General features: G+C 46.5%; 2 protein-coding genes across 2 annotated transcripts; one reads left to right on the top strand and one right to left on the bottom strand.

Moving 5' to 3' along the window:
- Positions 1 to 2,983: 2,983 nt before the first annotated feature.
- On the top strand, positions 2,984 to 3,503 carry SYCN (syncollin). The gene has a single exon (XM_075259349.1). The coding sequence runs from the start codon at positions 2,984 to 2,986 to the stop codon at positions 3,377 to 3,379; it is 396 nt and encodes a 131-aa protein (XP_075115450.1). The 3' UTR covers positions 3,380 to 3,503.
- Positions 3,504 to 5,095: 1,592 nt separating this feature from the next.
- On the bottom strand, positions 5,096 to 16,487 carry LOC142185186 (uncharacterized). The gene is made up of 6 exons (XM_075260463.1): positions 14,395 to 16,487; positions 9,314 to 9,388; positions 7,406 to 7,502; positions 6,842 to 6,937; positions 6,565 to 6,703; positions 5,096 to 6,110 (listed from the first exon to the last, which is right to left on the bottom strand). The coding sequence occupies exons 1-6, from the start codon at positions 16,484 to 16,486 to the stop codon at positions 5,973 to 5,975; spliced, it is 2,637 nt and encodes an 878-aa protein (XP_075116564.1). The 5' UTR covers position 16,487; the 3' UTR covers positions 5,096 to 5,972.
- Between the last annotated feature and the right edge of the window lie 6,140 nt (positions 16,488 to 22,627).

The following is a 22,627-nucleotide window of genomic DNA, read 5'->3' on the forward strand; positions in this document are numbered from 1 at the left end:
TGAATTTCCTACTTGCATCTTCGCAGGGTAAAGAGAGACTGGCGCTCACCTTAGAGAGGTTAAAACTAGTTATCGATGTCCTGGAGAGTCTGAACAACACTGAGCTGGTGACACAAAATCTGGAAGCTTTCGCCATTCTCCACGAGGACCTGATGAATTGTGTAAGCTCAGAACCTTCTCTATATCGTATACTGGGAATCATAGACTAGACCAGTGGTGGGCGCATTACGTTGGTTACATGTTTGCTTAGTGGTTTAGCGCCCCAGTCTCCAGTGGAATTAGGTCTCCCGTCCACAAATTTATGGTGGAAGTCCTAATTTGTCATCTTCCTTTTTTCCAGACAATGGCAACAACCCCCGAGTTGAAAAAATGTGAACGTCATCTCAACCGGTATAGAAAGACGGTAAGAATCTGGCGACCAAAATGGAGCAGATCTATTGTAACTGAGGGCGTTGTAGACAGAAAGTGAATCCATCCAAGGGTCTCTCTAAAGATCCCACAAAATCTATTTAGAGGAAGGGGCCAATGGTGTGAGACGAGGATCTGACAGATATTAGGGTTGAGCGATTGGGAAAGATCGGATTCCGATCGACGATTGAGCAAATTTCATGATCGCGATTGGCTGGAAACTGATCGAAAATTGGATTTTGAAATCTCAAGATTGGCTCAATCCTACTGTATATATAGTATACATTAGGGTTGAGCGATCGGGATCGGAAAAGAACGGATCCCGATCGACGATCGAGCAAGTTTCACGATCACGATTGGCTGGAAAATGATCGGAAATCGGATTTTAACATCGATCCTGAAATCTCAAGATCAGCTCAATCCTAACAGATCCTGTTGCCTCGAAAGCCTGGCCCCCTGTCTTGTTTATAGCGACATCATGAGGTCACCAAATCAAGTGACATCATACTGACGTTTACAAAACAGGACCCAAAGGAGAGGTTCAGCTTGGGGACTTAGACCTAGAAACCACCAAAAAGAGTCCAACTCTGATGTGACAAATTTTTTTGTTCCGATATATTCAGGTGACCGAAGAGTGTCTGAAGCATGACGTTCTCCTGAGCCTGGTTTGGCTCTTGGTTGAAGATGTGGGGTACGTGGCGCACGGGAAGCAAAGTGCGGAAAAAACCGAGAAGGTGGAAATTCACGTCACTGCCAAACCACCGGCTGCAAAGAAACACAAAGGCAAAAAGAGGAATAAAAGCAAGAAATCAAAAAAGAAGGACAACTAAAAACATCTCCCTGGACCTTCCGTGCGGACAAAAGGACAGGACCCTCTGCTCGCCTTCACACAGGTCTACCGTGATCTGACCGTCATCAAAAAGTCTGGATAATGTAGAGAAATTCCAATGAGAATCAATGAACAAATCGAGAAGATTCCCCGCGCGTTTCCGTTATTACACTGTGAATGGACATTTTTTTTACACTGACTTTTATTCTGTAATTTTTTATGTATTTATTACTATAATAATAATTTATTTGGTAACGGCCGCGCCCTGACATTTCCCGAACCGCTGCCGAGTATTTATGTTTTATATATTTCTATTAATAAACTGAATGACATTCTTCACCGGCTGACTCTCCATAGCGGAGGAGGAGGAGGAGGAGGAATCGGGGACGGAGAGCTTGGAAATGTTTTTGCTGTGAAATGAGGGATCGTCACCAAAATATTACAATTAGAGATGGACGAACTGGGGTGCGATGAGCTGGGAAGGTTACAAATTTTCCAACAGTATTGGGGTTTGTCCAACCTAAGATTTTGGGGTTTGTGACTCACCTGTCCTGGACTTGCGGATGACGTGACTGGTGAGTCCTCGAACTCGTAACATCACAAAGGAGAGGAGCAAAGATGCCAGAGATGGTGCCCAAGTGAGGTGGGGTCTTCCTGGCTCTCCTACCATACAGTCCCTTCTCATTCAGACGCTGACACTGGATAGTACAGGGTGACACTGTTGTAGCCTCGGACTGCAGGGCAGCTTGGACTTGTTTGGATGTTAGTCAAGGTTCTTTATCCGCCATCCGCACAATCTTGCAGTGAAATCTCTGGTCAATGTTTCTTCTGCGTCCACATCTAGGGAGGTTAGCCACAGGGCCATGGGCTTTACACTTCTTGATGACACTGCGCACGGTAGACACAGGAACATTCAGGTCTTTGGAGATGGACTTGTAGCCTTCAGATTGCTCAGGCTTCCTCACAATTTTGCTTCTCAAGTCCTCAGACAGTTCTTTGGTCTTCTTTCTTTTCTCCATGCTCAATGTGGTCACACAAGGACACAGGACAGAGGTGGAGTCAACTTTAATCCATTTCAACTGGCTGCAAGTGTGATTTAGTTATTGCCACCACCTGTTAGGTGCCTCAGGTAAGTAACAGGTGCTGGTAATTACACAAATTACAGAAGCATCACATGATATTTCAAACAGCGCCAATACTTTTGTCCACCCCTTTTTTATGTTTGCTGTGGAATTATATCCAATTTGGCTTTTTTGACCATTCTTTTTGTGGTTTTCCATTGAAGACAAATTAAATGAAGATAATAATACCAAAGAATTTGTGATTGCAATCATTATCTGGAAGAACACGAGTATTATCTGACAGAATTGCAGGGGTTCCAATACTTTTGGCCAACACTGTAGGAAGGTGATTCTTGTCCCGGGGGTGCCGGACACGGATTCTGACTGACAGTTCCAATAGAACTCACAACGCAGAATTTCAAGACTAATGATTCCTATTCTGGAAGGCGATGAGATCAGACGTTATAAGGCAATTTTCAGCTTTCTCTATTTTATTCTCTGAGTCCGGTAACACCTGGGTCTCCTTATCTACAAGGTGGCAGATCAAAGATTGACCTTGACCACAGCTGTGAGAGTCCGTGGGTGGCACGCAGCAGGTGGGCACGCTCAATGCCAAAATCCTCCTTCTCCATCCTTGAGATGATATATAAATCCTCCTCCGAAGGTTTCCTTTGACCACTCCACCATGAGAGCCCTGAGTCTTTGCATCTTACCGCTGTTGGCCTCCCTGGCCTTGGGGGCTTGTCCTGCACCTGCTGACCTCAAGGATGATGAAGGCAACAAGCTGTGCGCCCGGCTCTACACGGACAGCAGCCCCTATTACGATGAGTGCTGTGCCGGAGACTTCTTGGATGTGAAGCCTGGAGATGACGTCCCTTACGTCTTACTGAAGTGGACCAATCGCATCTCTTCACTGGTGGTCGGCACAAGATGTGAGCTCACCGTCTGGTCAAAGAGGCCAAAGGATGGTTACACCAAGAAGTTCAGCAGCGGGGCTCAGCCGCGACTGGAGGAGGTCAAGAAAGGGCTTTTTGGAGATTGGGATAACTCCATCTCCTCCTATTACTGCAAATGTAACTGAGAAGGTGGAAGAGATGGCGGACCGTCCTCCTGTCTTCTGAACTATGGACTGAAGATGCCTCTTCCCCAAACTCTCCACCTTTGGAGGGTCTGACCTTCTTCTGATACTGAAATTAAAGCCTGTAACCCTGTAACAACCTTGTGTTCTTCTATAACCTCCCAGACCGGTACAATGCGAGAGAGTGAGTGTGCGAGGCGAGAGAGTGTGACAAGGGGGATGTGCAAGATGACAAAAAAACACAACAGCACCGCACATGGCCAATGGTTGTATCTGGTACTGCTCGTCAGTAAACAGAACTGAGCTGCAGTAACAGATGCAACCTGTGGACAGGCGTGGCGCTGTTGTGGAAAGAAAGCCATGTCTATATCTAATCCTGGACATCGCATATTTGCTGTGTGGTTGAATGCAGTTATGATGTTTAGCAAATTGCAGAACATCTAATGGGGACCCTGTTCTGTTGATATCTGGGGTCTTAGCATGTGACATTACTGACATATGCAGGAGCTTAGACTGATGTGTTCCTATATGGTACAGGGGTTTGTTCCTGCACCCAGACCGCTGCAATTCTATCCATAAAGGTCTAAGAGGAGAATTAAAGGGGCGGTCCATATTAGTGGTGTACAAGGAAGCGCTGCTATACCTGGGAAGGGGGACACAATACACCATAATGTTGCATTACAGGGTACGTACACTTTTGCATTGTTTATTTTCAATTGCCCCAACATGCAACATGATACGAAGAGACGCAACTCTGCAACGAGTCCCGGACAACACCCTGATCATTTGTGTACACGGCGTCCTTACAAGCCTGTGCGTCTTCATAGTAACAGACTACACACAAGCCCTGTGTAGTCTGACCCTGCACAGTCCTCCCTTACCTTGGTGCTGGGTTCTCCGCACGGTGACCAGGAATCGGTCCTAGTGGTGATAGGATTTCTCCGTCTTACCCATCATGCTTTGCGGATCACATCCCGGCTCCTTAATGAAGTCACTTTGCTTTATCGTTACTGGGTACAATTAGATTATCCGGTCAGCAGTTCATCAGATGTTAAACTTATTAGTGTCATCGATTGCAGCGACGCATCTCACACGTCCAATACAGCGAGGAGAGAATGTGCAGCGCAGCGTGCGCCCTGAACTCTGCGCTCACAATGCATTACAGACTATTGACTGCTGCCAAAGCGTGAAAGCGAGATTATTTACCGGACGGGGAGGGGCCCGACTCAATGGGAAGCCATATTGAAGGGGTTGGATGAGATTTTTTGAGAAACAGCGCCACTCTTGGTCATGGTCTGAGACTAGTATTGCACCTCTGTCCCATTTATATTCAGCCCAAACCCGACTCTACTGGGGTTCACCACCCACAAACCAAGGGACACCAGAGTACAATAGGCAAAGGGCAGGGGAGGCCCGATGTCCTCTTCTGGCCTCTTAGGTGACATCACAAGACCCATGTGACCACTGAGAACCAACCACAGGTACCCAAGGCCTATGACATCACCCAGGAGGGTGAAAGAGGCCAGAAGTAGCGCCTTTTATCAGCCAGATTTGGTGTTACACCTCATCACTATTGCAGATGAGCTGCAATACCAGAAATGGCCTATGATCAAAGGTGGCGCTATTGCGGAGAAAGAAATATTGTAGGAACAAGACAAACCGCACAAAATATCTCCAGAATTTCCTTTTAATCTCAATATTAAACATTATTTTCCATTTATTTTACAATGTGCAATGCTGTTTTTTGTTTGTTTTTTAAGTTTTTAGTTTTTTTCCCAGTTTTTGGTCTAAATCTTCGAAAACCTGCAGATCTGGAAGTATCTTATGAGAGAATATAGAGAGGGGTAATAACGGCGGCGACTAGTAACATTGTAATTCTTCATGTCCTAATAAGATATACGGTAATAAAAGGGGACTCCAGAATTAGAAAAACATGTCTGCGCTCTCTTTCATAAACAGCGCCACCTCTGTGCCTAGGCTGTGTCTGGTATTGCAGTTCAGTTTCAGTGAATAGGGTCAAGCTGCAATACCAGACACAACCTGTAGACAGAGGTGGCGCTGTGTTTGGAGAAAAGCAGCCATGTTTCTCTAATATGGTGAACAACGGAAAATTTTATTGCAACGTCTGTAGGAACATTTCACCCATTCATCGTGTTTTCTATATCAGTCTGATGGGTGTAAATTCTGGATCACAGAACTAAAGGGGTGTCAGCTTCAAATACTGCTCTGCCTCAAAAGCAAGCCGATCGTAGGATGTCCGACTGATGTGATCATCAATGATCAACTGTAATCTGAAGCAGTGTGTCGTTACCCTGCGCTGCCCCCACAGGTGAAATCAAGAATTACATGGTGTCCATGGCTGTCCATGTATTGCCAGGCATGTTGGGTCCTCCAAAATATATTTGGGCTCCAGGTCACGCAATCGGGTGTGACCGAGTGAGGGACAACATGTCCACTTTGTATATACTATAGGGGTGGTCATCCAACCAATGGGCCAAACAGTTGAAAGAACCTGAGATTGATGAAGGTAAGACGTATGGGGTCAGAGTCCGGGGCTTCTCATGAGGTTTCATCGTGTCCGTATCAATACCTGGCTTCACCCTCGGAGCTGAGCGAATAACGTGCTGTCCGCCACTCGTGTCCGGTGAAATCCCAGGACTGAGAGGTCTTTACTCTTGTGTAAGAAGTGGATATAGCGAAGCCCGGGGCCATAGGACTTGAATATATGGGAGACCTGAAACATAGAAGGGTCAACAAATGACTTGGGGAATGTAGATGTGTCCTGGCCATGGTCGGGTAATGCAGGGATCATTCAAAGGGTTGTCCAGGACCTTTGTTTTATTGATGGCCTATCCTTAACCTTAGAATAGGCCAAAAATATCTGATTGGTTGGGGTCCGCCAGCCAGCGCCCACATGGGTTAGCTCTTCTGGGGTACGTCCACCTGCTCCCATCTCCATACACTCACTATAGATGAACCTGGAGACTCTATGACATCTATTGTATATGGCCTTGGCCGGAGACGTCCACCCCTTGGTCAATGAATCCGGCACAAGAAGTCTAACCAGACAGTAAGTGCCATAAGTGATGGACAGTTGGGGTCTCCATCTCTGGAACCTTGTCTGGCAAGATGGCGCCCCTGAGATGGGAAACCCCATCCTAGGTTCCTCCTCCATTACTGCCACTCACCATGTTCCATCCCTTCGGTTCCCCGCTCATGTCATTTTCTGGGGTCAGGTCCAGTTGAGCTAATACGGTTTCCTTGTCCTCCGCCAGTAACTTGACGTGAAGCTCGTACACGCATTTGTGGAGTTTGCTGTCTTCGTACCTGTGTCACATACATCAGACATGAGACAAGGAATCTTCTCCCAAGGAAGACTCAACGGACACCAATAATAACAAATCGGCCCGGTTATTAGGAGATCCGAATCCAACTCAACATGGCCGTATGTTCCCAGTAACTTACCAGTCCAAAACATAGATATCCGGCTGATAGGAGTCCAGCAACTCGTGCCAAAGACCTTCAGAGCTGAGATCCAACATCTGCTCCTTCACACACCAACTGCAAATACCAAGCAGAGGTTATACCAGGGCGTGCAATACCGTAATACCTTCCTTGCACAGGTCACAGAGCATGCCCACAACACTCCTCCATAGAAGTCATTCCCAGCACTACTGGCTCATATGGCCCATGTAGCTGCTGTAAAGTAAGTCTCTGAATGCTGCGAAGACGGGCTCAGGTCATATGGCCATGTCTATGATCATGTACAGAGAATGGAATTACTGTAAGTAATAGGTACCCAGAGGATACAAACAATCCAGGTGGCGCAGTCCACGGACCACATCAATGTAGTACCGCTCATGACCACAAGGTGTTGTATAGCACTGGGATTTGGCCCCCATAGACTATAATACCCATCATAATAGCCACACATAGTATAATGTCCCTTTACTGGTTCCCACACAGTATAATGTCCCCTCAGTGGTCTGCGGGACTGGACAAGGGCAGGGGATCAGCGCGGTCACCCACCTGTACTCGGGCAGATAGCAGACCACCACCCCCGGGGGGACTTTACTTCTGTCCACAGGGATTTCTTCCGTAGTGATTTTCCAGCCGCTGAAATCACCTGAAGAGACAAATATTTGTAGTGAGCGTCCATGTGGCGGAACAGCACGGGGTCTCCTGCACCGCCTGGAGCCGGTCTATGTCTGTCTACGCCAGTGGTAGGGAACGTACGGCTCTCCAGCTGTTGCAGAACTACAACTCCCAGCATGCATACTGGCTCTGCTGTTCTTGGAGCTCCCATGGAAGTGAATGGAGCATGCTGGGAGTTGTAGTTTCACAGCAGCTGGAGATCCAATGGTTCCCTACCCCTGGTCTACGCTTTCACCCTTTAGATGCCACCGCCAATAACAAGTGCAAGGTTTAAATGGTTATGGAGGGAGGGGTTAGCCCTTGGTGAACGAGATTGCAGCAGTCTGATACCAATATAGGGTAGCCAAGGGCCTAAAGTAGGACCCCGGCGCTGCCATCTGTAAAATCCTATTAGGCCATGCCAAAGACGTGACCTAATAGGCTGCCGGTCATGTGACACCGCACTGCATAGAATGTGCCATGTATTATGTAAGTGATCAGAAGATTGAAAACTGCTGCTCTGTGACCCCTGCAGAAGTCATTGTGTAGAGAAGGGATTAGAGAAGACGTGACATCGCCCATTGGGATTGGATTTATCTACATGATCACTGCGATCATCGGTGTGCTGTAAGGGAGGTGACTGCTGCAAAAAAATCAGGAAGTCTCAGTATATTATTTGGTTTAGTGGCCAGAGTCAGTATTGCAGGAATTTTAGAATTTTTGAAAAATATAGATAATAACAGGAACAAGGTTAAAAAAAAACAAAAATTAGATTTTCTGGCGACGCTTTCCCTTTAAACCCCCAGATGAGAATAGACGGTGAATCCTCCTTCAGATAGCTAAGTGGACTTGTAGGTGGGAGGTCAAGTCGTAGAAGATCGGAAGAAAAAGAAAAAAGTTATGTGCTTTGGTAAATTATTGAAGAGGCGAAGACACGATAGAGACTCGAGAGATTAGAATGGAGGACATAATGAGACGTAGACGGATACAAGACACCGGGGAATATTCTCCAGAAGACACGGGTCAATAAAAAGATCCGAGGTCAGCACGAGCGAAGCTACGAGAGTGCGCGGCGTTATACCGGAGAGCGCCGCTATAATCCTCCCAGGCCGCACGGGCTCACCTCCTTACTATTATTAGGTAGATACACACACATCTAATACTTAGATATTCTGTAATAGCAAGTGCCCAAAGGGGGAAGAGGGGAGAGCATTGAGACAAATACACTGCTGTGCAAAAGTTTTAGGCAGGTTTGGGATATGCGATGTCGTCAATGCTTTCAGAAATAGAAGGGTTAATAGTTTGTAACGTGAATGTAGAAAACAGAAATGTAAATCCCGTCAATATTTGGTATGACCTTTGCCCTTTGGAGGAGGAGTCCTGGAAGTGATGATCCGGCCCCCGCAGATCTAGCCCTGATCTCATCAACGTCCAGTCTGTCTGGGGTGACATGAAAAGACAGACGGATTGGAGCAACATCCACAGAAGATCTGGGCTTAGTCCTCCAAGATGGCGGCCGGAACAACCTCCCTGCCCAGTGCTGCCAAATACTGTCTGCAAGTACCGAGAGGAGCTGAATATTGATGGGATTTACAGAAATAAACTATTAACCCTTCTATTTCTGAAAGCTTTCTTACTTTTATAGGAATTTTACAACAGAACATGCCAGAACTGCCAAATCTGTCCACAGAAGGAGGTAACTGCAGTGAGAAGAAGAGGGAAAACAAGGAACTGATGGGAGCGACGCGAAGGGCGTGAGAGGAGGCAGGCAGGGACATGAAGACGATCACAGGACTGTCAGACCTAATGTCTCCAGGGGCTTCTTCTCTGGGGGGGGGTCGACTGGTTCCAGCGGAGGAGGCTTCGTGGTGGATAGACCTAGTGAGACAACACATACATGAGTATACGGATATACAGGAGTAAGATATACAGGAGTAAGATATACAGGAGTATACGGATATACAGGAGTAAGATATACAGGAATATACAGATATACAGGAGTATACAGATATACAGGAGTATACGGATATACAGGAGTAAGATATACAGGAGTAAGATATACAGGAGTATACAGATATACAGGAGTATACGGATATACAGGAGTAAGATATACAGGAGTATACAGATATACAGGAGTATACGGATATACAGGAGTAAGATATACAGGAGTATACAGATATACAGGAGTATACAGATATACAGGAGTATACAGATATACAGGAGTATAGAGATATACAGGAGTATACGGATATACAGGAGTAAGATATACAGGAGTATACAGATATACAGGAGTATACAGATATACAGGAGTATACGGATATACAGGAGTAAGATATACAGGAGTATACAGATATACAGGAGTATACGGATATACAGGAGTAAGATATACAGGAGTATACAGATATACAGGAGTATACAGATATACAGGAGTATACAGATATACAGGAGTATAGAGATATACAGGAGTATACAGATATACAGGAGTATACAGATATACAGGAGTATAGAGATATACAGGAGTATACGGATATACAGGAGTAAGATATACAGGAGTATACAGATATACAGGAGTATACAGATATACAGGAGTATACGGATATACAGGAGTAAGATATACAGGAGTAAGATATACAGGAGTAAGATATACAGGAGTATACAGATATACAGGAGTAAGATATACAGGAGTATACAGATATACAGGAGTATACAGATATACAGGAGTATACAGATATACAGGAGTATAGAGATATACAGGAGTATAGAGATATACAGGAGTAAGATATACAGGAATATACAGATATACAGGAGTAAGATATACAGGAGTATACAGATATACAGGAGTATACAGATATACAGGAGTAAGATATACAGGAGTATACAGATATACAGGAGTATACAGATATACAGGAGTATACAGATATACAGGAGTATAGAGATATACAGGAGTATAGAGATATACAGGAGTATAGAGATATACAGGAGTAAGATATACAGGAATATACAGATATACAGGAGTATAGAGATATACAGGAGTATAGAGATATACAGGAGTATAGAGATATACAGGAGTATACAGATATACAGGAGTATAGAGATATACAGGAGTATACAGATATACAGGAGTATAGAGATATACAGGAGTATACAGATATACAGGAGTATAGAGATATACAGGAGTATACAGATATACAGGAGTATAGAGATATACAGGAGTATACAGATATACAGGAGTATACAGATATACAGGAGTATAGAGATATACAGGAGTATACAGATATACAGGAGTATAGAGATATACAGGAGTATACAGATATACAGGAGTATAGAGATATACAGGAGTATACAGATATACAGGAGTATACAGATATACAGGAGTATAGAGATATACAGGAGTATACAGATATACAGGAGTATACAGATATACAGGAGTATACAGATATACAGGAGTATACGGATATACAGGAGTAAGATATACAGGAGTATACAGATATACAGGAGTAAACAGATATACAGGAGTATACAGATATACAGGAGTATACAGACAGTGTTTAAATAGGGAAACATTTTTAGGGGGAACTCTGGAATAACGGATCATCCCCCCTCCCAAAGACCCTGACAGACCGACCAATCACCCCCTTCCCCCGTATTCCTGCACACAGTATTGTGGCCCCTGCACAAAGTACTGTGCCCCATAGTGGCCCCTGCAATGTATTATGCGGCATAATACTTTGTGCAGGAGCCACTATGGGACATAATACTGTGTGCAGGGGCCACTATGGGGGATAATACTGTGTGCAGGGGCCACTATGGGACATAATACTGTGTGCAGGGGCCACTATGGGGGATAATACTGTGTGCAGGGGCCACTATGGGACATAATACTGTGTGCAGGGGCCACTATGGGGCATAATACTGTGTACAGGGGCCACTATGGGGGATAATACTGTGTGCAGGGGCCACTATGGGGGATAATACTGTGTGCAGGGGCCACTATGGGGTATAATACTGTGTACAGGGGCCACTATGGGGGATAATACTGTGTGCAGGGGCCACTATGGGACATAATACTGTGTGCAGGGGCCACTATGGGACATAATACTGTGTGCAGGGGCCACTATGGGGGATAATACTGTGTGCAGGGGCCACTATGGGGGATAATACTGTGTGCAGGGGCCACTATGGGGTATAATACTGTGTGCAGGGGCCACTATGGGACATAATACTGTGTGCAGGGGCCACTATGGGGTATAATACTGTGTGCAGGGGCCACTATGGGACATAATACTGTGTGCAGGGGCCACTACGGGATGTTATACTGTGTGCAGGGGCCACTATGGGGCATAATACTGTGTGCAGGGGCCACTATGGGGCATAATACTGTGTGCAGGGGCCACTATGGGGCATAATACTGTGTGCAGGGGCCACTATGGGACATAATACTGTGTGCAGGGGCCACTATGGGGGATAATACTGTGTGCAGGGGCCACTATGGGGGATAATACTGTGTGCAGGAGCCACTATGGGGAATAATACTGTGTGCAGGGGCCACTATGGGACATAATACTGTGTGCAGGGGCCACTATGGGGGATAATACTGTGTGCAGGGGCCACTATGGGACATAATACTGTGTGCAGGGGCCACTATGGGGGATAATACTGTGTGCAGGGGCCACTATGGGGGATAATACTGTGTGCAGGAGCCACTATGGGGAATAATACTGTGTGCAGGAGCCACTATGGGACATAATACTGTGTGCAGGGGCCACTATGGGACATAATACTGTGTGCAGGGGCCACTATGGGGAATAATACTGTGTGCAGGAGCCACTATGGGACATAATACTGTGTGCAGGGGCCACTATGGGACATAATACTGTGTGCAGGGGCCACTATGGGGCATAATACTGTGTGCAGGGGCCACTATGGGGCATAATACTGTGTGCAGGGGCCACTATGGATCTTAATTTATGCCCCATATTATGGCCCCCTATTATGGCCATAGTGGCCCCTGCACACAGTATTATACCCCATAGTGACCCCTGCACACAGTATTATCCCCCATAGTGGCCCCTGCACACAGTATTATGTCCCATAGTGGCCCTTGCACACAGTATTATGGCCATAGTGGCCCCTGCACACAGTATTATGTCCCATAGTGGTCCCTGCACACAGTATTATGCCCCATAGTGGCCCCTGCACACAGTATTATCCCCATAGTGGCCCCTGCACACAGTATTATGCCCCATAGTGGCCCCTGCACACAGTATTATCCCCATAGTGTCCCCTGCACACAGTATTATACCCCATAGTGGCCCCTGCACACAGTATTATCCCCCATAGTGGCCCCTGCACACAGTATTATCCCCATAGTGGCCCCTGCACACAGTATTATGTCCCTTAGTGGCCCCTGCACACAGTATTATCCCCATAGTGGCCCCTGCACACAGTATTATGTCCCATAGTGACCCCTGCACACAGTATTATCCCCCATAGTGGCCCCTACACACAGTATTATATCCCATAGTGGCCCCTGCACACAGTATTATCCCCCATAGTGGCCCCTGCACACAGTATTATCCCCCATAGTGGCCCCTGCACACAGTATTATGCCCCATAGTGGCCCCTGCACACAGTATTATGCCCCATAGTGGCCCCTGCACACAGTATTACGTCCCATAGTGGCCCCTGCACACAGTATTACCCCCCATAGTGGCCCCTGCACATAGTATTATACCGCATAGTGGCCCCTGCACACAGTATTATGTCCCTTAGTGGCCCCTGCACACAGTATTATCCCCCATAGTGGCCCCTGCACACAGTATTATCCCCATAGTGGCCCCTGCACACAGTATTATCCCCCATAGTGGCCCCTGCACACAGTATTATGTCCCATAGTGGCCCCTTCACACAGTATTATGCCCCATAGTGGCCCCTGCACACAGTATTATGTCCCATAGTGGCCCCTGCACACAGTATTATGCCCCATAGTGGCCCCTGCACACAGTATTATGCCCCATAGTGGCCCCTGCACACAGTATTATGTCCCATAGTGGCCCCTTCACACAGTATTATGCCCCAGCCATTGAGGACACCCCAATGAACAATTATTATACTCTGGTATCTTTTCAGACCCCAGAGTATAATAATCGGAGACCCTGGGTCCGGGGGTGATCCAAAACCACTGTTACTTATGGTACTTACCTCTCTCTGGCCCCAGCGCAATCCCTACTGGTGTCGGCCATCTCACGGGACATACATGAGCAGGGGCTTGCGTCGTGAGGCATAAGGACACAAACCCGGGCCCACGTGACGTATGAGATGCCACCCAAGTAGGCCAGAAGCCTTCCGGAGCCAGGAGAGGTAAGTAACAGCGTTTAATATGTTCCGCATTCTGGGTCAGACAATTTCTTAGTTTATACTGTATTAATTATAGGGCATAAACTAAGATATTATACCGGAACGCTGGCAGGGATTTTTTAATTATGCCGGAATGGAATTCCGGACCAATTTAAGCACTGGATATAGACACACATGAGTATACAGGTTACAGCTCCTCGTTCTGCAAGAGAACAAGTGGGCCAAGAGACATCCACTATATGACTGCCCTTAGACACAATGTTCTAAAAAATTAGGGTTGAGGGTGATATGACAGCAGGTATGTATGGTGAGGATACTATATGGGTCATGGACCAGGAGGCCCAGGCCTTACAGGACTCCGCTCTCCATGAATTCTGCAATGAGGGGTAAGTACCACCAGAAAAGAGACAGAGTTTGGCCTGGTGGGGCCTCCTGTCCTGAGACCTGGTGATAGGACTGTCTAGCTCTGACACCATATTCAGGGTCTCCCTCACATACAAGTCGCCGCCGTATACAACACTTCATACCTTCTGGGTTTGGGCTTTTCAGGAAGTTCCTTCCGAAAGGCTTCTTCTTGTAGATGTCCCTCCAGTTGGCATTGTCTGGCAGGACAATTGCCCTCTTCTCGAGACCCCACTCCTTTTCACACAATTCCAACCAGCCCTGAGCAGTCTCTGGTTCCTTCTCCACCGGTGGAACTAGATCTACAATGTTCAGCGCGGTGTCCTTCTGTGGCTCCTGGACTGTAGGTTTAAATTTGGGAGGTATCGTCGTCTCTTTCACTTGGGGATTCTCTTGTTCCTGGAATGGTGTTGTAGGTGTCTCTAATTCTTGAGTTGTTTGTTTGGTCTTCTCTTGTTCCTGAGATGTAATTTTGGATTTCTCCAATTCCAGAGCAGTCACATTAGGCTTCTGTTGTTCCTGAGATGTCACTATAGGCTTCTCTTGATCCTGAGCAGTCACTCCGGCCTTCTCTTGTACCTGGGCTGTCACTTGAGGCTTGTTCTGTTCCTGAGCAGTCTCTGTGGGCTTCTGTTGTACCTGGGCTGTTAGTTTAGGCCTCTCTGTTTCCTGAACAGTCACTTTGGGTGAATCTTGTACTTGTGTTGTCACTTTAGACTTCTCCTGTTCCTGGGCTGTCACTTTGGATGTGTCCTGTGCCTCAGCTGCCAGTTTATGTTTCTCTTCTTCCTGAGCAGTCACTTTGGGTACCTCATGTGCTTGGGCTGTCACTTTAGGCTTTGTCTGTTCCTGAGCAGTCACTTTGGAATCTTTGGGTGTCTCCTGAACCTGGACTGTCACTATAGGCTTCTCCTGTTCCTGAGCACTTACTTTGGGTGTCTCTTGAATCTGGACTGTCCCTGAAGTCTTCTCTTGCTTCTGAGCTGTCACTTGAGGTGTCTCTTGTATCTGGAATGTCACTTTAGGCTTCGTCTGTTCCTGAGCACTCACTTTGGGTGTCTCTTGAATCTGGACTGTCCCTGAAGGCTTCTCTTGCTTCTGAGCAGTCACTTTAGGTTTCTCATGTACCTGAACTGTCACTGTAGGCTTCGTCTGTTCTTGAGCAGTCCCTTTAGGCGTCTCTTGTACCTGTGCTGTCCCTGAAGACGTCTCTTGATTCTGAGCTGTCCCTTTAGGTGTCTCTTGCATCTGGACTGTCCCTGAAGATGTCTCTTGCTTCTGAGCAGTGACTTTAGGTTTCCCTTGTGCCTGGACTGTCACTGTAGGCTTCGTCTGTTCCTGAGCAGTCACTTTGGAATCTCTGGGTGTCTCCTGAACCTGGACTGTCACTATAGGCTTCTCCTGTTCCTGAGCACTTACTTTGGGTGTCTCTTGAATCTGGACTGTCCCTGAAGGCTTCTCTTGCTTCTGAGCTGTCACTTGAGGTGTATCTTGTATCTGGAATGTCACTTTAGGCTTCGTCTGTTCCTGAGCAGTCACTTTGGGTGTCTCTTGTATCTGTGCTGTCCCTGAAGACTTCTCTTGCGTCTGAGCAGTCACTTTGGTTGTCTCTTGTACCTGGACTGCCGCTGTAGGCTTCGTCTGTTCTTCAGCAGTCACTTTGGGTGTCTCTTGTATCTGTGCTGTCCCTGAAGACTTCTCTAGCGTCTGAGCAGTCACTTTAGGTTTCTCTTGTACCTGAACTGTCACTGTAGGCTTTGTCTGTTCCTGAGCAGTCACTTTGGGTGTCTCTTGTACCTGGACTGCCGCTGTAGGCTTGGTTTGTTCCTGAGCAGTCACTTTGGGTGTCACTTGAGCCTTTCCTTCCTCGGCAGTCTCATTGCGGTCCTGTTTCTCAGCTGCTTTGGTATCTATTTGCACTTGTCTCGCCGCTCCTTGCTCCTCGGGTGTCTCTTTGTGTTTGTCCGGTTTTGCTTTGTCCTCTTCTTTCTTTTTGTGTTCTTTCTGAGTCTTTTTGTTTCTTCCCTGGTCCCGGGTCTCCTTCTGAGATGATACTTTGTGCCTGTTCTCTTTCTGGTCCACTGTCTTCAGTGTCTCTGGAGCTTCTTCTTTCGATTCTCCTCCTGCCGTGATAAGGGCCTCTGTCTTGGAATCTGCCCCCCGGCCATCTTTATTTGGGCTTCCCGCGCCCCCCTCTTGCTGCGAGCAGTCACTCATTGCTCCGGTCTCCTCTCTCTCTTCTTCCAGGTGTTTTTAAGACGCTGCTCCTCCTTCCAAGAGGGGAGACTAAGAGTGTAGGTGTGTGACACGATGAGTATGGAGAGGAGGGAGTGGCGGCACGGAAGGCAGGGCCCTTGTCAGACAAGCGTGTTATTGTTTATGGAGTCACTCCTGCGCTCCGACAACTCACGGTGACAGCTGTGACTACTCTCCGGGCTCTGGACTAGTCAATCTGGGCTCTAAGGGTATGTTCACAATATCGGCCGTCACGGGGCTGCGTTTCATGGTAGAGGATTGAGGGCTAGTCACATGACCCATAATCTGACGGTCCGTTTTCACGTTTCATCAAAATAAACACCACGTCCTATTTTTGTCCATTTTCACGGATCCCCCCCGTACACTAAAATGTAGAAGTGATCCATGAAAACGGTCGCAATGCGTAGATTTTTCATGCCCGTTATACTGAGGGAAGAACTGGGATGCGTGACCATGTGCGGCCTTAGCCCTAAGGTGGAAACCGCGTGAAGAACGCGCAGGACGCTTCTTTTATCTCTCGGCTGATAAGATCCTTCTCCGTCCCCCGTGGAGACCACAGATGAGATTTCAGGTGTTTTTGGAGCAGATTTTGAGGCAGATCTGTGACCCCTAAACAACAAGGCGGCAGATTATCAGGTCTCTGCTGTCCATGGCAACCAATCACAGCGCAGCTTTCATAGTTGTATACGGTGAGGTGTGAGCGGTATATAGTTGTATACGGTGAGGTGTGAGCGGTATATAGTTGTATACGGTGAGGTGTGAGCGGTATATAGATGTATACGGTGAGGTGTGAGCGGTATATAGCTGTATACGGTGAGGTGTGAGCGGTATATAGCTGTATACGGTGAGGTGTGAGCGGTATATAGATGTATACGGTGAGGTGTGAGCGGTATATAGATGTATACGGTGAGGTGTGAGCGGTATATAGCTGTATACGGTGAGGTGTGAGCGGTATATAGCTGTATACGGTGAGGTGTGAGCGGTATATAGCTGTATACGGTGAGGTGTGAGCGGTATATAGCTGTATACGGTGAGGTGTGAGCGGTATATAGCTGTATACGGTGAGGTGTGAGCGGTATATAGCTGTATACGGTGAGGTGTGAGCGGTATATAGCTGTATACGGTGAGGTGTGAGCGGTATATAGCTGTATACGGTGAGGTGTGAGCGGTATATAGATGTATACGGTGAGGTGTGAGCGGTATATAGCTGTATACGGTGAGGTGTGAGCGGTATATAGCTGTATACGGTGAGGTGTGAGCGGTATATAGCTGTATACGGTGAGGTGTGAGCGGTATATAGCTGTATACGGTGAGGTGTGAGCGGTATATAGATGTATACGGTGAGGTGTGAGCGGTATATAGCTGTATACGGTGAGGTGTGAGCGGTATATAGCTGTATACGGTGAGGTGTGAGCGGTATATAGCTGTATACGGTGAGGTGTGAGCGGTATATAGCTGTATACGGTGAGGTGTGAGCGGTATATAGCTGTATACGGTGAGGTGTGAGCGGTATATAGCTGTATACGGTGAGGTGTGAGCGGTATATAGCTGTATACGGTGAGGTGTGAGCGGTATATAGCTGTATACGGTGAGGTGTGAGCGGTATATAGCTGTATACAGTGAGGTGTGAGCGGTATATAGTTGTATACGGTGAGGTGTGAGCGGTATATAGATGTATACAGTGAGGTGTGAGCGGTATATAGTTGTATACGGTGAGGTGTGAGCGGTATATAGTTGTATACGGTGAGGTGTGAGCGGTATATAGTTGTATACAGTGAGGTGTGAGCGGTATATAGATGTATACAGTGAGGTGTGAGCGGTATATAGTTGTATACGGTGAGGTGTGAGCGGTATATAGTTGTATACGGTGAGGTGTGAGCGGTATATAGTTGTATACAGTGAGGTGTGAGCGGTATATAGATGTATACAGTGAGGTGTGAGCGGTATATAGTTGTATACGGTGAGGTGTGAGCGGTATATAGTTGTATACGGTGAGGTGTGAGCGGTATATAGTTGTATACGGTGAGGTGTGAGCGGTATATAGTTGTATACAGTGAGGTGTGAGCGGTATATAGTTGTATACAGTGAGGTGTGAGCGGTATATAGTTGTATACAGTGAGGTGTGAGCGGTATATAGTTGTATACAGTGAGGTGTGAGCGGTATATAGTTGTATACAGTGAGGTGTGAGCGGTATATAGTTGTATACAGTGAGGTGTGAGCGGTATATAGATGTATACAGTGAGGTGTGAGCGGTATATAGTTGTATACGGTGAGGTGTGAGCGGTATATAGTTGTATACGGTGAGGTGTGAGCGGTATATAGATGTATACAGTGAGGTGTGAGCTGTGTTTGTGTAACTGCTGTCCCCTCCCTGGTGACTCACTGACATTGTGCACTCACTGGCCGCCATCTCCCCTCCTTCCCATTGTAGTCTCTTTGGTCTCTTAGCCCTTTTAGGACACGGTGCACACACCCAGGAATCTGTATAACACAAATGATCTAGAATTATTTCCAAATTGTGAAATGTCCCTCCTGGGACTTATAGTGCTGTTCAGTAAAGACTGATAATGTATCTTAAAGGGGAACGCACCTGATTTTGTTAAAGAAGACCAGTTGCCTCTCCTGACAATTCTGGAGCACCTTTTCTTATTCTTACAGTGTTGGCCAAAAGTATCGCCCCCTGCAGTCCTGTCAGATAATCCTCGCTGTCCCCAGATAATGATTACACAGCACAGACTCTTATATAGTATATAAGTGACACAGGGTATATACAGTATAAGTATCGCCCCCTGCAGTTCTGTCAGATAATCCTCGCTGTCCCCAGATAATGATTACACAGCACAGACTCTTATATAGTATATAAGTGACACAGGGTATATACAGTATAAGTATCGCCCCCTGCAGTTCTGTCAGATAATCCTCGGTGTCCCCCAGATAATGATTACACAGCACAGACTCTTATATAGTATATAAGTGACACAGGGTATATACAGTATAAGTATCGCCCCCTGCAGTCCTGTCAGATAATCCTCGGTGTCCCCAGATAATGATTACACAGCACAGACTCTTATATAGTATATAAGTAACACAGGGTATATACAGTATAAGTATCGCCCCCTGCAGTTCTGTCAGATAATCCTCGCTGTCCCCAGATAATGATTACACAGCACAGACTCTTATATAGTATATAAGTGACACAGGGTATATACAGTATAAGTATCGCCCCCTGCAGTCCTGTCAGATAATCCTCGCTGTCCCCAGATAATGATTACACAGCACAGACTCTTATATAGTATATAAGTGACACAGGGTATATACAGTATAAGTATCGCCCCCTGCAGTCCTGTCAGATAATCCTCGCTGTCCCCCAGCTAATGATTACACAGCACAAACTCTTTGGTAATATCTTCATTTATTTTGCTTGCAGTAAAAAACACAAAAGAGAATGAAAAAAAAGTCACATCATTGATCATTTTACACAAAACTCCAGAACTGGTGCGGACAGAAGTATTGGCGCCCTCAGCCTAATACCTGGTAGCACAACCTTTAGACACAATAACTGCGCACAACCGCTTCCGCTAACCAGCAATGAGTTTCTTACAAGGCTCTGCTGGAATCTTAGACCCTTCTTCTTTGGCAAACTCCAGCCTGGCTTCTGTCTGTGGGTAAGAAGTGGGGTCTTCCTGGGTCTCCTACCATACAGTCCCTTCTCATTCAGACGCTGACGCTGGATAGTACGGGGTGACACTGTTGTACCCTCGGACTGCAGGGCAGCTTGGACTTGTTTGGATGTTAGTCGCGGTTCTTTATCCGCCATCCGCACAATCTTGCGGTGAAATCTCTCGTCAATGTTTCTTTTGCGTCCACATCTCGGGAGGTTAGCCACAGGGCCATGGGCTTTACACTTCTTACTGACACTGCGCACGGTAGACACAGGAACATTCAGGGCTTTGGAGATGGACTTGTAGCCTTGAGATTGCTCAGGCTTCCTCACAATTTTGCTTCTCAAGTCCTCAGACAGTTCTTTGGTGTTCTTTCTTTTCTCCAGGCTCAATGTGGTCACACAAGGACACAGGACAGAGGTGGAGTCAACTTTAATCCATTTCCACTGGCTGCAAGTGTGATTTAGTTATTGCCACCACCTGTTAGGTGCCTCAGGTAAGTAACAGGTGCTGCTAATTACACAAATTAGAGAAGCATCACATGATTTTTCAAACAGTGCCAATACTTTTGTCCACCCCCTTTTTATGTTTGCTGTGGAATTATATCCAATTTGGCTTTGCCAATTCTATTTGTGGTTTTCCATCGAAGACAAATTAAATGAGGAAAATACCAAAGAATCTGTGATTGCAATCATTATCTGGAAGAACACTAGGATTATCTGACAGAACTGCAGGGGCGCCAATACTTTTGGCCAACACTGTATAACTTTGTGTTGTGCCGCCCCTCTGTTATTCCTCCTGGAAATGTAATAGATTGCCAATAGAGTGTTATCACGCCCCTTGTTATACTGGGGTCTCCCTACACACTGTGGCACAATCAACACTGAAGGGAGAGAATAGAAGTGGGAAGAGATCCCCAAGTTGGTAATATATTTGTCAATTTCCAGGAGGTATAACAGAAGGATGTCATAATACTCCAGAATTGTTTTATTATGGGGAATACAAGGATTCAGTAAAAGAGGAGCGTTAAGCCGTCCATCTATCCAGTTCTAAATTTCACTCCCTTTATGTATTTGCATTCTTAAAGGGGTTTTCAAGAATTTATATATTGATGATAATGTATCCGTAGACTAGGTCATCATATGTGATTGGTGGAGGTCGGACACCTTTGAAGAAGCTGCAACGCTTCCAAGCTCCATGGTCTCTTTCCTGTTCTGATTAGGTCACGATCATCGGTCACATGGTGCAGCAGCAGCTCAGTCCCATTCAAGCGAACTGGGCTGAGCTGCAATACTGATCGCAACCACTATACAATGTAAGGCGCTATGCTTGGTATTCAGCACTCACATGAATGCTGAGGCCTCCTCAACCAGCTGGTCAGTAGGGGGGCCCAGAGAACCCCTTTAAATTCACCTTTTCCTGGGAGTTTTCTCAGCATCGCCATCTGCTGACAACAACTGGAACGTACTGAACTTAGGCAGATCCCAGAAGAGATCCTTCCCTTTTCTTACATGGGAAGTGACGAGTTCTCTGCAGACTTTGTCATCTCTGAATGGAGCCCTTTAACAATTCATCAGAATCAGGAGGCGCAGCGGCTGCAGCACGTGTCCTGGCCAGCACCGTCTCCGACCAGTCAGAACAGCCTCCCGTTTATGGCCTGTACTTTACTGCTGGAGACTCTACACCTCGTAAACTTCACATTTATGGCAGGGAATTCAGAGCGAATAATCAGTGAAGAGGAGGAGGGAAAAGAGCCGCAGATGTGGGGAAAGGAGTATTTTTACACCCACTTGTATTATTGATTTATACTATTGTACAAGTGACCATTTAAAGGGATTTCCAGATTATTGACGGCCCAGCCTTAGTATAGGGCATTAATGGCCGATCAGTGGGTGTCGGTCTATCAGCACCCCTGCTGATCAGTTCATCACAGTCGGTCTATATGCACAATGTCTGCTTTATAGCAGTTCACATTATCAGTTTCTTCCGATTCCGTTTATTTTAGTAGTGAAGATGGCTGCCGTACTGCGCCCATCTGTCTCTCGCGGTCCCCTTGAATTTAATGGATGTTTCTCTCCACCACTTTATTCACAGCAGGGGTCCCAATGGTCCAACCCCTCTGATCTGCAACCTATTCCCTAATCCCTTTAATATTTATTTAATGTCTGAGGACATGAACTGAAATTTAAAGGGGATGTCCTGTACAGGACAGGGGAAGTGTCAGATTGTTGGGGCCCGATCACCGCGTCCCCCTGGTGCCCAGGTAGTGACCAAAAGGATAAGAATCATACGAAATGTAGCAATGGCTCCTGATCCTGGGTGTCGTGTAATATGGGGGGGGGGGGCACTTTCTAAATTTGCGCATTAGTTTATGGACCCGTATTGGACTCCATTCAGACCTATTAGAGCGGAGACCTTGATGATAATCGCCCCTATTTG

This window comes from Leptodactylus fuscus, chromosome 11 (genome assembly GCF_031893055.1).
Source record: "Leptodactylus fuscus isolate aLepFus1 chromosome 11, aLepFus1.hap2, whole genome shotgun sequence".
NCBI lineage: Eukaryota > Metazoa > Chordata > Amphibia > Anura > Leptodactylidae > Leptodactylus > Leptodactylus fuscus.

Excerpts from the sequence above, each read along its gene's own strand:
- SYCN (XM_075259349.1), top strand. The coding sequence starts at position 2,984 with ATGAGAGCCCTGAGTCTTTGCATCTTACCGCTGTTGGCCTCCCTGGCC.
- LOC142185186 (XM_075260463.1), bottom strand. The coding sequence starts at position 16,486 with ATGAGTGACTGCTCGCAGCAAGAGGGGGGCGCGGGAAGCCCAAATAAA. Across the intron at positions 9,389-14,394 it reads GAAAAGCCCAAACCCAGAAG|GTCTATCCACCACGAAGCCT; the intron begins GTATGAAGTGTT and ends TTGTCTCACTAG. Across the intron at positions 6,111-6,564 it reads AACCGAAGGGATGGAACATG|GTCTCCCATATATTCAAGTC; the intron begins GTGAGTGGCAGT and ends TCTATGTTTCAG.